We start from the raw sequence: 11,468 nt of genomic DNA, 5'->3' as shown, positions 1-11,468 counted from the left end.
TCGGACCCTAAATGAGGCTCCCTGGCCGCTGATTGGCTGGGTCTGACAACGACAGGCGGGACACGGCTCTGGACCCGCAGCCTGAGCCTGGGCACCGCTCCTCATCAGCGTCCACCCCTCCAGTGTCCCGAGAGAGTCTCAGGGGCTCGGGACACGGGCCGGGGCCGGGGAGGGGCGAGCGTGCCGCCTCCGGAGCGGGAATCTCCATTGAGAGTTGGGGCCTGCAGGGGAGGGGCGTCCTGGGCACCTGGGATTGGCTTGGCCGGGAGTCTTCTCCCGTCGTGCAACGGGGCACCGGCCACTCACCCGGAAGGAGAAGCCGAGACTCAGGCTCTATGGTGCGGTGCTGGCCCTGTCGCTGCGGGGAGTGGGTGCTGCTCTCAGGTGAGGGGCCGAGGGCGGGGCCGCGGGGAGTGAGTGCCGCTCTCCAGTGAGGCTTGAGCGTCAAGAGTGGCGCTTGGAGGTGGGGTTCTCGCTTGACGCCTTAGGAAAGAGGCTGTCTCCCGTCCCGGGATGAAGGCGGGCGCTTGCTCCGGATCCAAGGAAGGAAGCCTGGCTTTTTCATTTGTTTTCAAAGTATAAAGCATCTTTGCTTTCCACTCCCCAAGCTTAATAGTCAAAGGAAAAGAAGGGTCATGGGACCCTTTTGCTTTTAGTTCGTTAAGAATGTAGGGGGAGTGGTCAGAGTAGAAGTTTGGGGACATTTACCCAAACGACTAGGGGTAGGAGTAGTGACACATATTTTACGGGGATAGAGGCAGTTCTTGCTAGATTGTGGTCGCCTTTGTGATTTGCCTTCCACGTGTAAGGAGTGGCAAATCACAAATGGACAGAAGGCTGGAGTGAAGCTGCTTGGTTGGGAATGTACAGAACTTGGTGGCAAAAGGGAGCATCCTTTACTACTTGTGGGTCTTTAGGAAGGAGAGCTTTGAGTTGCCATCTGGCACCAAGGGCTCAAGAATGAGTAAGAAGGGATAGGAGCCTTGGTGGCTCACCACACTTTTATCACCTGATTTAAAATAAACGTTTATTCACTTATTTAGATAGACAGAGAGACTCTTAAGCAGCGTCCACGCTATCCGCGCAGAGCCAGACACCTGGCTTGATCTCAGGAATCATGAGATCAGGAGCTGAACTGAAATCACGAGTCAGATGCTTAGCCTACTGGTTAAGGCGTCCCTCACCTCTTTTGACTTTAACCTCTTTTTGAAGTAATTTACATGGGGGTGAAAATGGGAAAGTCTTGAATTGTTAGAACACTGGAAAGCTTTGCAAGGAATCTGCTTTGTATAAACCAAACCACTGGGTTCTTCCCAGAGATATTGGTGCCGGTACAGATGGAGAAAAGGAAGCTTTGGATGTGACTGAAAGGACCCAGGGAGTGCAGTTAGTGCTGAGTGCCATGCGAATGGAGCTTGAGACAATCGCTGACTTTCCCTTATTTAAATGACCTGGATCCCTCTCCCAGATCACGAGCCAAAATTAAGAACTTCCTCCTTCCCCTTCACAGGCAGAACTGAGCATTTCCTTGTGAGGAGTGGCATCTATGCGGAGGAAGCTGATGGAGAATAGTAGTTACTAGAAATTATTACTTGGAGACTAGGATTTTGTATTTGTTCCAGTGTCTAGTGATTTTAAGGGCAAGTTATAGTTGAGGCTTTGTGAGTGCCCTTTAAACTTAGATTTAAGTATAAGCATCTTAGGGGTGCTAGGATTTTTTTTTAAGCGAGGTTATAGCTGTTTGTTTCTGAGTGGTTTTAGCCCTGAAGGTAAGGAGAGAAACTTGCACTTGGAGGTGGTGCAGGACTCTATACAAACTTTTTGAGCCTCAGACTGATGACCATTTAATTACTAAATCATGGTCCTGGGGTTGGCAGACCTTTCAAGTCACAGGAGAAGGTGTGAGCCCACTGAGTGTGTGGATGACTAGGATTCCTTGTCCTCATCTTTTCCATTGTTACTTTTGTGAAAAAGACACTTCAAAGTATTGAACCCTTTGCTTCTGTGCTGGCAATTTGCCAAATGCCTGAAAAGAGAAAATTTTATTTTCCTTTTTTAAATCTGAGGTGGTTAACTGTTCATGGCTAGTCGGACTGTTCTTTTTGGTCACAGGCATATGACTCCACATATTGGAGATGTTATACATTGGGTGTTATGGAATTGGAATTTCCTTCCAGTCTAGGACCCTTTGTGATGGTGACTGCATCAGATGGACAATCAGATTGTTGGCAAGAATCTCTGGTTTGCTCAACAGTGTCACCCAATCCTGTCATATGCCACGCGGTTTTGTCTCTGTGTGCAGTGGTTGGTGTGGAGAGATCTTCCGGTATACTGGAAAGAATTGGGAAAGTTGTTTGCTCTGCTAATTTTGTGGCATAAATGAGCTCCCCTTCTCTTGAAACATTAGCCTTGTGTTAGCAAAACATAAAATACAAGGAAGCTCATTACACATCTTCTAATGGTAAGGCAGAACTAATAAGAGAATGTGTTTAAAATTAATTGTAGGACTGTAAAAATGAGTGGGTGTGTGAATGGGCATGGGGGGGAGGAGAGGGAGAGCTTAGAGATAGTCTTGTTTTCCCAGGAGCCAGCCTGGATCATTTGTTGGCAGTACATATTGGCTGAAGTCAGTTTTCATTTCAAGGTAAATTGGAAAGGGAAATTAAACCTTATTGTTCCGCTCTTAAGAGAGGAGAAGGGGGTGGAGGCGGCAGCCTGGGTGGATGCTGTTGGAGTGGTTCTAGGAGTAACAAGATTAGTGCTGTATTTTAACAGAAGGTGACATCATGGGCCCCTTTGGACTAGAGTAACCCTGTGCTGTAGGCTTCATGGTCCCCTTGTCAGAGTGGGCGATGTCGCTGCACATGTAAACTGCCACATTGGGGGAAATCAGGGACTTAGGCTTTAATGAATCTCTACAAAGGAGCGGAAAACATCCCGAGCCGACCTGTGCAGCTGTGGGGTGCTTGGGCAGAGGTACAAACCGGATAGCATGTCGAGAGAGGAAATGATTGGAACCATTGGCTTGGGTTCCGGAGAACAGATTTGACAAAGGAAGGTTGCAACTGGGCAACCCGCTCAGGTGCTCCCGGAGCTCTCCAGCTCTATGATTTACCTCCGGGTAGGTGACCAGACCGGTACGGTCAGCGAGACAAAGAGACTTTTTAAAGCCTTGGTGTTTGTGGGGTGTGGTTGTCTCTAAACCGCCAGGAGGGGGCAGTGTTAGGCTCACTGGGAAGGGTGTGTTGTGTGTGCCCGCGAGACGCTGCTTTCACCTGCAATCCTCAAGCAGAGATTTTACAGCTGAACTTGCCTGTTCTGGCTGCTGGAGGTGAACACTGCACAAACCCAAACATGCTTTGGCTCGAGGTGGCCTAGGGAAGGGTCCTGGCAGTGGTCTGCGAAGGGAGTCAAATCATCTGGGGGTTTTTAGCTTGGCACTGAGCTAACGGGGGGATTTTTTTTGCTTCCTCTTACGTTTTACACGAGAACAAAAAAACTTGCCTGGGTTTTCCCAGGGGTTCAAGTAAGAATGTTCAGGGTTTTGCCTTGGTATAGAGGTATAAGAACAGAGGCATACTAATCATTATTGTTCCCCTGTCTTCTGTCCCTCATCAGATGTTTTCCTCCAATGGGCTTTTGGTGTAGGATGTTGGAATACCAAGAGCAGGAGGTAAGCGTGTGGTCTCCAGGAAACAGGTGGGTAAAAGTTCCATGGGATTTGGGAAAAGATGCTCCGTGGCATTCTACTGACAGTAATAGTGTGGGGGTTCTGATGAGCTCGAAAGAAAGGCAGGAGAAGGAAATCTATAGCAAAGCCATACGGGGAAATGAGGCTCTGTTTTGGCCTTTTCCGGTCGTTGGAATGTAGCTGAATGTCACATTCATGAGAGGGCAAGGATTTTTGTCTCATGTTTGAGTTCTACCCCCAGTGCCTTAGAGCAGTGTCTGATGCATGAGTGGGTAGTCAATAAATACTTGTTGAATTGAATGGATAGATGAATGAAAGTTGGTACTGATTGGAAAAATCTGGCCCCCTGTGTTGTCAGCGTTCCCTTACTGTGTGGCTGAGCTGAAGGAGCCTTTCTTCCCTCCAGGAGGTGATCACTGTGCGTGTTCAGGACCCCCGCGTGCAGAATGAGGGCTCCTGGAATTCTTATGTGGATTATAAGATATTTCTCCACGTAAGTGCATCGGACTTCTGCATTGGGGTCAGCACTCTCCAGTGCTGAGGCAGAACCGGTTCGTGGGCATTTTGACAGTCCAGAGACAGAAGAAAAGGAGGGAGGAGGGGAATGAGCTTGAGATATTCGTGAGAGCTGCTTTTGGGCTGCCTGGCGGTGGCGCCTTGCTCCAGTGGGGACCCCCCGATCAGGACTGTGGCCTGATGGAGAGGGACCATGGGGAGTTCATGTAAACTTGGTCTTTTCCTACCTGGTTTTTTTTTCCTTTTTCATGTACTTCCTCCTGTAGACCAACAGCAAGGCCTTTACTGCCAAGACGTCCTGTGTGCGTCGCCGCTACCGTGAGTTCGTGTGGCTGAGAAAGCAGCTGCAGAGGAACGCTGGTTTAGTGTGAGCCCGCCTCTGCCTCTCCTGGCTCTGGGGCGGGGGCTTATGGGAGAACCCGAGTTCACAATAAAACACTTGGCAACATGTCAGGCACTTAGGAAACTGAGAACTGTGTTCTTAAATTGTTTTCAAGTCAGTGGAAAAAGGAAAGACAGAGTTCTTATTTTCTAGTAGTCTGACCTAACAAAGTCATACAAGTATCAAAAATATTTTTTTTTATACGCATATTCATCCAGGGCTAAACAAATGTACTGCTGGCATTTTATATGTGCCTATCACTAGTTATCAGAAACCTGTTAGCACTTGGACTCAACGTGAGCAGTGGTGTTCCTGTCCATTTGACCTGTAAAAAATCTTATTTTTTCTTCTTTTTTGTGCAGAGACATTTTCCTAGAGACACAACAGACTGAGAGCCGTAGGGAATGGAGTATTGTTCACTCCTCACTTATACCATCCCAAATAAGTCCTAAAACTGGAGACCATTTAGCACAGTGATTCCACGGCAGGGCAGTCACTGAATGCTCTGGGGACAGGTACCCTGGCCAGTTAGTTAATATGTGGGACTGATGAAACCGCTGTCGTGGGTCAGGTCCTGGTAGCCAGTTGAAATTTCCTCTGACAGATCCTGCATCCTCTTGCCTGCCCTGTTTTTGTTGTTGTTTTAATGTCTATTTTTGAGAGAGAGAGAGAGCACGTGCGTGCGCATCAGTGGGGGAGGGGCCAGAAAGAGAGGGAGACACAGAATCTGAAGCAGGCTCCAGGCTCTGAGCTGCCAGCACAGAGCCTGATGCAGGGCTCGAACCCATGGACTGTGAGATCATGACCTGAGCCGAAGTCAGACGCTTAACCTACTGAGCCACCCAGGCCTCCCTGGCCTATTGTTTTTTTTTTTTTTTTTAATATGTTCATAATAGAAGCTAGGGAGTTAAAGAGTTTATGGATGCCTTGGTACAACTCGACTACTTTTAGAAAATTCTAGGCATGTGACCTGCTTGGTTTGGAGGAGGTAGTCTTTAATTTACATGCCGGGACCTAGCATGCTCTGCATCTACATATCCAAGTTTCTTCCTCTCTAATTAATTAATTTATTTATTAAAATTTATTATTATTTTTGAGAGAGAGAGAGCGCAAGTGAATGGGGGAAGTGCAGAGAGAGAGGGACAAGGATCTGAAGCAGTCTCTTGTATTGACCGCAGAGATCCTGATGCGGGCCTCGAATGCGCAAACCATGTGATCATGACCTGAGCCGAAGTTGGACACTTAACTGAGCTACCCAGGTGCCCCAAGTTTCTTCCTTTTTAAACTAAGAGCTGACAGGGGCACCTGGATGGCTCAGTCGGTTAAGTATCTGGCTCTTGGTTTTGGCTTAGGTCATGATCTCTTGGTTCTTGGGTTAGAACCCTGTGTTGGGCTCTGTGCTTCCGGTGCAGAGTCTGCTTGGGATTCTCTCCCCCCGCCCCCCGCCCCACTCTCAAAATACATAATACACTTAAAACAAAACAAAACAAAACTAAGAGCTGATGGTGGGAGTGGGTTTTGTAAACAATGTATAGTAGCAGTGAAGTTTTGAAGTCATAGATGTGATTCAAATACCACCTCTGCTGGTTACTAACTGTGTGACATTGGGAAATTTACTTAACTTCTCTGATTCTCTTTCCTTATTACTGCAGTGGGGACATTAATAATACGGGTTTCATGAGGATTTCAGGAGGAGTAGGTGAAATAAAGTTTGTAAAACACTTAGCATTGTGCCTGACACATGGATGGCATGCGGTCAATGTTAGCCTTGCACCCCTCCCCCCACCTTATTAAAAACTACTTGTATTGATTTGTGCCTCTTTTTAGGGGGTTTCCTTGATCAGGGGGTGGACTGACTGTCTTTAATGTTACACTTATTTTGGGTGTTGCATTACGTGGCCCCACAGCCCTGTACCTGAACTTCCTGGGAAGTCAACCTTCTTTGGCAGCTCAGATGAGTTCATCGAGAAGCGCCGGCAAGGTCTGCAGCACTTCCTGGAAAAGTGAGTGGATGTGGTGGGCTAGCACTGCCTCCCGAGGCGCGGGCGGGGCGGGGGCGGGGCCAGGCAGTATGCGTCCTTTGAACAGATAGGCGCGTTTGTGGTAGATGCCTTGCTCGCTCCATACCGTCAGCGCTCCCTGAGCCAGAAGCCCTTCGGCAGGTGGGGCTGGGGAGAGCAGCTGCTCGGGGTGATGCTGTGTTGTGCGTCCGTGTTTTCCCCAGGGTCCTGCAGAGTGTGGTCCTCCTGTCGGACAGCCAGCTACACCTCTTCCTGCAAAGCCAGCTCTCGGTGCCTGAGATCGAAGCCTGTGTCCAGGGCCGAAGCCCCATGACCGTTTCCGACGCCATTCTTCACTACGCTATGTCAAACTGCGGCTGGGTCCAGGAGGAGAGGCGAGGTCCTTCTCACCTGGCTAAAGGAGACCAGCCAAAGAGGTAACTGGAGCTCTCATTTCAGAGGCACCGAGGGCTAGGACTTCTGTAGCCTGGGCCAGTGAGCTGTCCACTGGTAGAGATAGTACTGTCACAGCCTAGGTAGTCTGTCAGAAGAGGCCTCATTCCCCTTGTGCATGGTTCTCCCATCTCACGGGCCAGGGCCTGAGCGTCTGGGCTGACTCGTCCCGAGGTAGCAGGCTCTCCTATTGAAACTTGGGGAAAAGAAGAGTAGACGTTCTTATTCTCTTCTTTATTTCTCTCCCCGCCATTTTATGTAATTAACTAATTAATTTCTTAAATGGTTACTTTATTTTTGAGAGAGAGCATGAGCAGGGGACGGGCAGAGAGAGGGGGGACAGAGGACCCAACGCGGCCTCTGAGCTGACAGCAGTGAGTCCGATGTGGGGCTTAAACTCCCAAACCGTGAGATCATGGCCTGAGCTGAATTCAGACACTCAACTGACTGAATCACCCAGGTGCCCCTCCCCACCCTGTGAAAGTAACAATTTTGGGGTGCCCAGCTGGCTCAGTCTCTGGATCATGTGACTCTTGATCTTGGGGTTGTGAGATTGACCCCACATTGGTTGTAGAGATTACTTAAAAATAAAATCTTAAATTATTATTATTATTATTATTTTTTTTTTTTTGAGAGACAGAGAGAGACCGTGTGAGCAGGGGAGGGTCAGAGAGAGAGAGAGGGAGACACAGAATCCGAAGCAGGCTCCAGGCTCTGAGCTAGTGGTCAGCACAGAGCCTGATGTGGGGCTTGAACCCACGAACTGTGCAATCATGACCTGAGCTGAAGCCAGATGCTCAACCGGCTAAGCCACCCAGGTGCCTAAAAATAAAATCTTATAAAAAAAATTAACAACTTTTTTGAGACAGTTTACATATTTTAAAACCCATCGTCTTAACGTTATAGTTCAGTAGTTTTTAATTTGTTTACAAAGTTGTGCAACCATCAGTCACTATAGTCCATTTTAGAACCCCAGTTTTCTCAACGGCCATATCACCCCGAACGCACCTGATCTCGTCTGATCTTGGAAGCTAAGCAGGGTCAGGCTTGGTTAGTACTTGGATGGGAGAACCCCAGTTTTTTTTTTTTTCATTATTTTTTAAAATTTTTTATTTATTTTTGATACAGAGAGAGACAGAGCATGAGAGGGGGGAGGGGCAGAGAGAGAAGGAGACACAGAACCAGAAGCAGGCTCCAGGCTCTGAGCTAACTGTCAGCACAGAGCCTGATGCGGGGCTCAAACCCACAAACGTGAGATCTGACCTGAGCCAAAGTCGGAGGCTTATCCAACTGAGCCACCCAGGTGCCCCAAGAACCCCAGTTTTTACCATCCCCAAAGAAACCTTGTACCCATGAGCAGTGACTCCCCATTTTCCCCAACTCCTGACCCCTGATGACCACTAGTCTACTTTGTGCACCTGTGGATTTGCCTATTCTGAACACAAGCAGGGTCATACGATGGGTCGTCTTTTGTGACTGGCTCCTTCCACAGTGTCTTTTCACAGTGCATCCGTATGTAGAGAAGTTCAGCGCTTCATTCCTTTTTATGGCCAAATAATATTCCATTTATGTGGCTGTCTTGCTGCTTGTTCACTTGTGCTTACCCATGGATTTTTGTTTCTCCGTTCATCCCCTCCTTTTCCCCTTCCTGTTTTTTTCCCAGTTGCTGCTTTCTTCCCAGATCGGGCAGGAGGAGCTCTCCCTCCCCACCTCCCAGGGAAGAAAAGGACCATTTGGAGGTGTGGGCTCCTGTTGTTGACTCTGAAGCTCCTTCCTTGGAAAGCCCCCCTCTGCCACCCTCCCCCTCGCCATCATGCTGTGATTTTACAAGACCGGATGAGGGAACATCTGCTCCTCAGCCAGTGAGGAGGGCCGCGGCAGGGGACCCTGCCGTGCCTTTGGACCCTGGGCAGTTAGAAACAGTTTTGGAAAAATGAGCTTCTGGTCTGAGTCCTGAGTTCTGCTCCAAGGCGGCACAGGGATTGGTCGGAGTGGGATCGGGCACAGGGCAGGTGTGGGCAGTTGGGCCACCACTGTCTTACGGTCGCTTCTGTTCAGGTTGGTTGCACAGAGGTGGATGGCAACAGCTCCTCAAGCTTCCTCCACGGAATTAAACACTGTGCAGCTGTAAGTTAGGCTTTAGGCCCTCGGGCCGTTGGTTTTGCAGGAGACATGAGGTGTATTTACTCCCCTGGGAGCTGAGTTTCTTTAGATGTTCCTGAATGGGCCAGGGAGCATTGCCTCAGGTGACTGGTTTTGGGGGCAGATGTTAAGCTGTCCTATAGAATACTGACCCAGCGGAAATGCTTGCATAGTTGTATTGCCAGGGGCTGTGTTTTTGTTGCGGCCCTTGGAGCACTTTCTTTCTGGGAGGCTGGTCTCTTGCCTGCCTCCTCTCACTGACCCGGTGGTGAACGCTGATTTTCCCACCCCCTTGCCCGCCTTCACTAATACCATGGAACTGAACGGTGCTGTGACTCCTGTCGCCGGCGTTCCCTGCATACCCCAAGACCTCAGTCTCACCGTGTGGGGCCGAGACTCATGGAATAGCTCACGGCCATCTGCTGAAGAGGAGTGGTCAGCACAGCCGGAGAAAAGGCAGCGGCCCAGGGGGTTTTGTTTTAGAAAAGGCCGTCCTGGGTCCTGGGTCCTGAGCTGTCGCTGTCCCCTCTGGTTATAAAGCAGAGGCGTGACTATGTTTCCTGCAGGGTTAGCGTGGGCTCCTCGTTTTTTTGAATCCTTCTCTTCTCCCTTAGTAACAGCCCCTGCCCCCAGGGCTTCAGCTACCACAGCGTCCCTCTGCTGTGTGGCAGGGAGGCCGTCTGTTCAGTCCAATGGGACGCAAGGGCTTTGTTTGTGCTTGGAGAGGGCTCTGGGGATGGAGATGAGGAACGACAAGCCTTCAGACAATGAGGCGTTCTGCCCTCCTGCTGCCGTAATTCCTCCCCGCTGAGAAGCCGGCGCGGGGAGGAGAGCTGCCAGCTCCGGGCTGGTTCTGTGCGTGGCCGGGCACTCAGGTGTGGCTGTGCGGCTCTCCCCTCGCCCACCCCTGCCTCCTCCAGCCGCCCCACCCCGTCCGGGGGCTCCTTTACTACCAGCCTGGGCTGTGGGCCTGTCATGGCATTTGGTTCAGAGTTGAGGGGCTTTGGCCTGAAATAAAATTCCAAGTATTTAAGACTGTTGTTGCCATTCGTGTCTAACAAGCTGTAGCAAAGGAGGAGGGAGTGAGGGCTGGCGGTCGTTACTTTCATAAATCATGAATTTATCAGCGTGGAAATAACGGCTCAGAGCCGGGGGCCGCAGCTCTCCAGCACTGTGCGCGCAGCTCCAGCCCACCGCCGGAGGAAGGGTCGTCTTCTGGAGGGTGGGGATCTGGCTTTTCCCGCACTTGTGGGCATGAACCTCGTTAGGTGTAATTTACCTGCTGCCGTTTCCATCCTCGCAGCCTGTCTGATGTGCCAGGTGCTGAAAGAGAAATAAAGTTTGTCAACAGGCAGATGCAGAGCCCTGGCTGGGACCCATCCCTCTTTCCTGCCCGCCTCCCCTGGGCCCCTCCTTTATATGATGCAGCAGAGCAAGGCGAGGATAGAAAACCTACAGAGGCAAATCCAAAATGTCAAAAGAAGTTCATTTAAAAGGGGAAAAAAAACTCCATACACAACCCTCACAAAAACCCGACAGATGCTAAGCTAATGGCATCCACTCTGCCGATTGGTGGGGATGACTCATGAATATTAATGAGTCCAATGCTCCAAATGGTGCAGCTGTGAACCCAGCTGTGCCTGAAGCTCTCTGATCTCGAAACTTCCAGACAGGAGCCGGAGGTGGTCTGTGTCAATTCCCTACTCAGCCAAAAAACAGCAAGCTGGGTTGGCCTTCTTCTGTTCACTCCTTTTCTTCCCAGAGTTGGTGCTCAGCAGCTAGTTCTGCCAGCAGGGTGGGCTGCTGGGACAGCAGGAGCCATTCAAAGACACGGATGCGATTTTTCTGACTCTCGGCTTTTTTAATGATCCATTACCAGCGGTGCGTACAACAGCAGCTCAGTTAATCCAAGGCCAGACGCCATCCCCTCACTGTCTTGCGCACAGTTGAGCGTATGCCTCGGGAGGAGACGTCCTAAGCAGGGAGGGGAAGGGATTTTTCTGATGCGGGCCTAGAGTTACCAGGAAAACCTCAAAACTGAATTTTCCTCTCCATCCATTTGCCTCTCCTGTTTCACTCTGTCCCTGTGTGTGCTAAGGGCCACTCACCATGGCTGGTGAGCTCAGTAGGAAGGATGGGGAGCTACTGGGGAGAGGGGCTGGCCCCACTGTACCCAGCTCAGCTTTTGTAGAACTCAAGTATTTTGTGTTCAAATTTAGATTCAAGTCTGGTTTGGTGTCCCATGTAGTCACCTTTTTTTCTGACCCCTGCTTCTGTGGCCCAA

The 11,468-nt window shown here is 50.0% G+C and overlaps 1 protein-coding gene across 3 annotated transcripts; it reads left to right on the top strand.

Annotated features, from left to right (window-relative positions):
• Positions 1-278: 278 nt before the first annotated feature.
• Positions 279-10,217, top strand: SNX11 (sorting nexin 11). 3 transcript variants are annotated; one of them, XM_029929020.1, is made up of 8 exons: positions 285-384; positions 2,585-2,644; positions 3,619-3,673; positions 4,098-4,184; positions 4,474-4,574; positions 6,497-6,592; positions 6,814-7,026; positions 8,706-10,217. In XM_029929020.1, the coding sequence occupies exons 3-8, from the start codon at positions 3,632-3,634 to the stop codon at positions 8,977-8,979; spliced, it is 813 nt and encodes a 270-aa protein (XP_029784880.1). In that variant the 5' UTR covers positions 285-384; positions 2,585-2,644; positions 3,619-3,631; the 3' UTR covers positions 8,980-10,217. The 3 variants fall into 3 exon arrangements, with proteins under 3 accessions (XP_029784879.1, XP_029784880.1, XP_029784881.1); XM_029929021.1 differs by lacking the exon at positions 285-384 and adding an exon at positions 2,315-2,461; XM_029929019.1 differs by lacking the exon at positions 2,585-2,644 and having other exon boundaries at positions 279-384.
• The last annotated feature ends 1,251 nt before the right edge of the window (positions 10,218-11,468 follow it).

Source organism: Suricata suricatta, chromosome 17, assembly GCF_006229205.1.
Source record: "Suricata suricatta isolate VVHF042 chromosome 17, meerkat_22Aug2017_6uvM2_HiC, whole genome shotgun sequence".
NCBI classification, from domain to species: domain Eukaryota; kingdom Metazoa; phylum Chordata; class Mammalia; order Carnivora; family Herpestidae; genus Suricata; species Suricata suricatta.
This window is presented reverse-complemented; position numbering and strand designations above follow the sequence as displayed.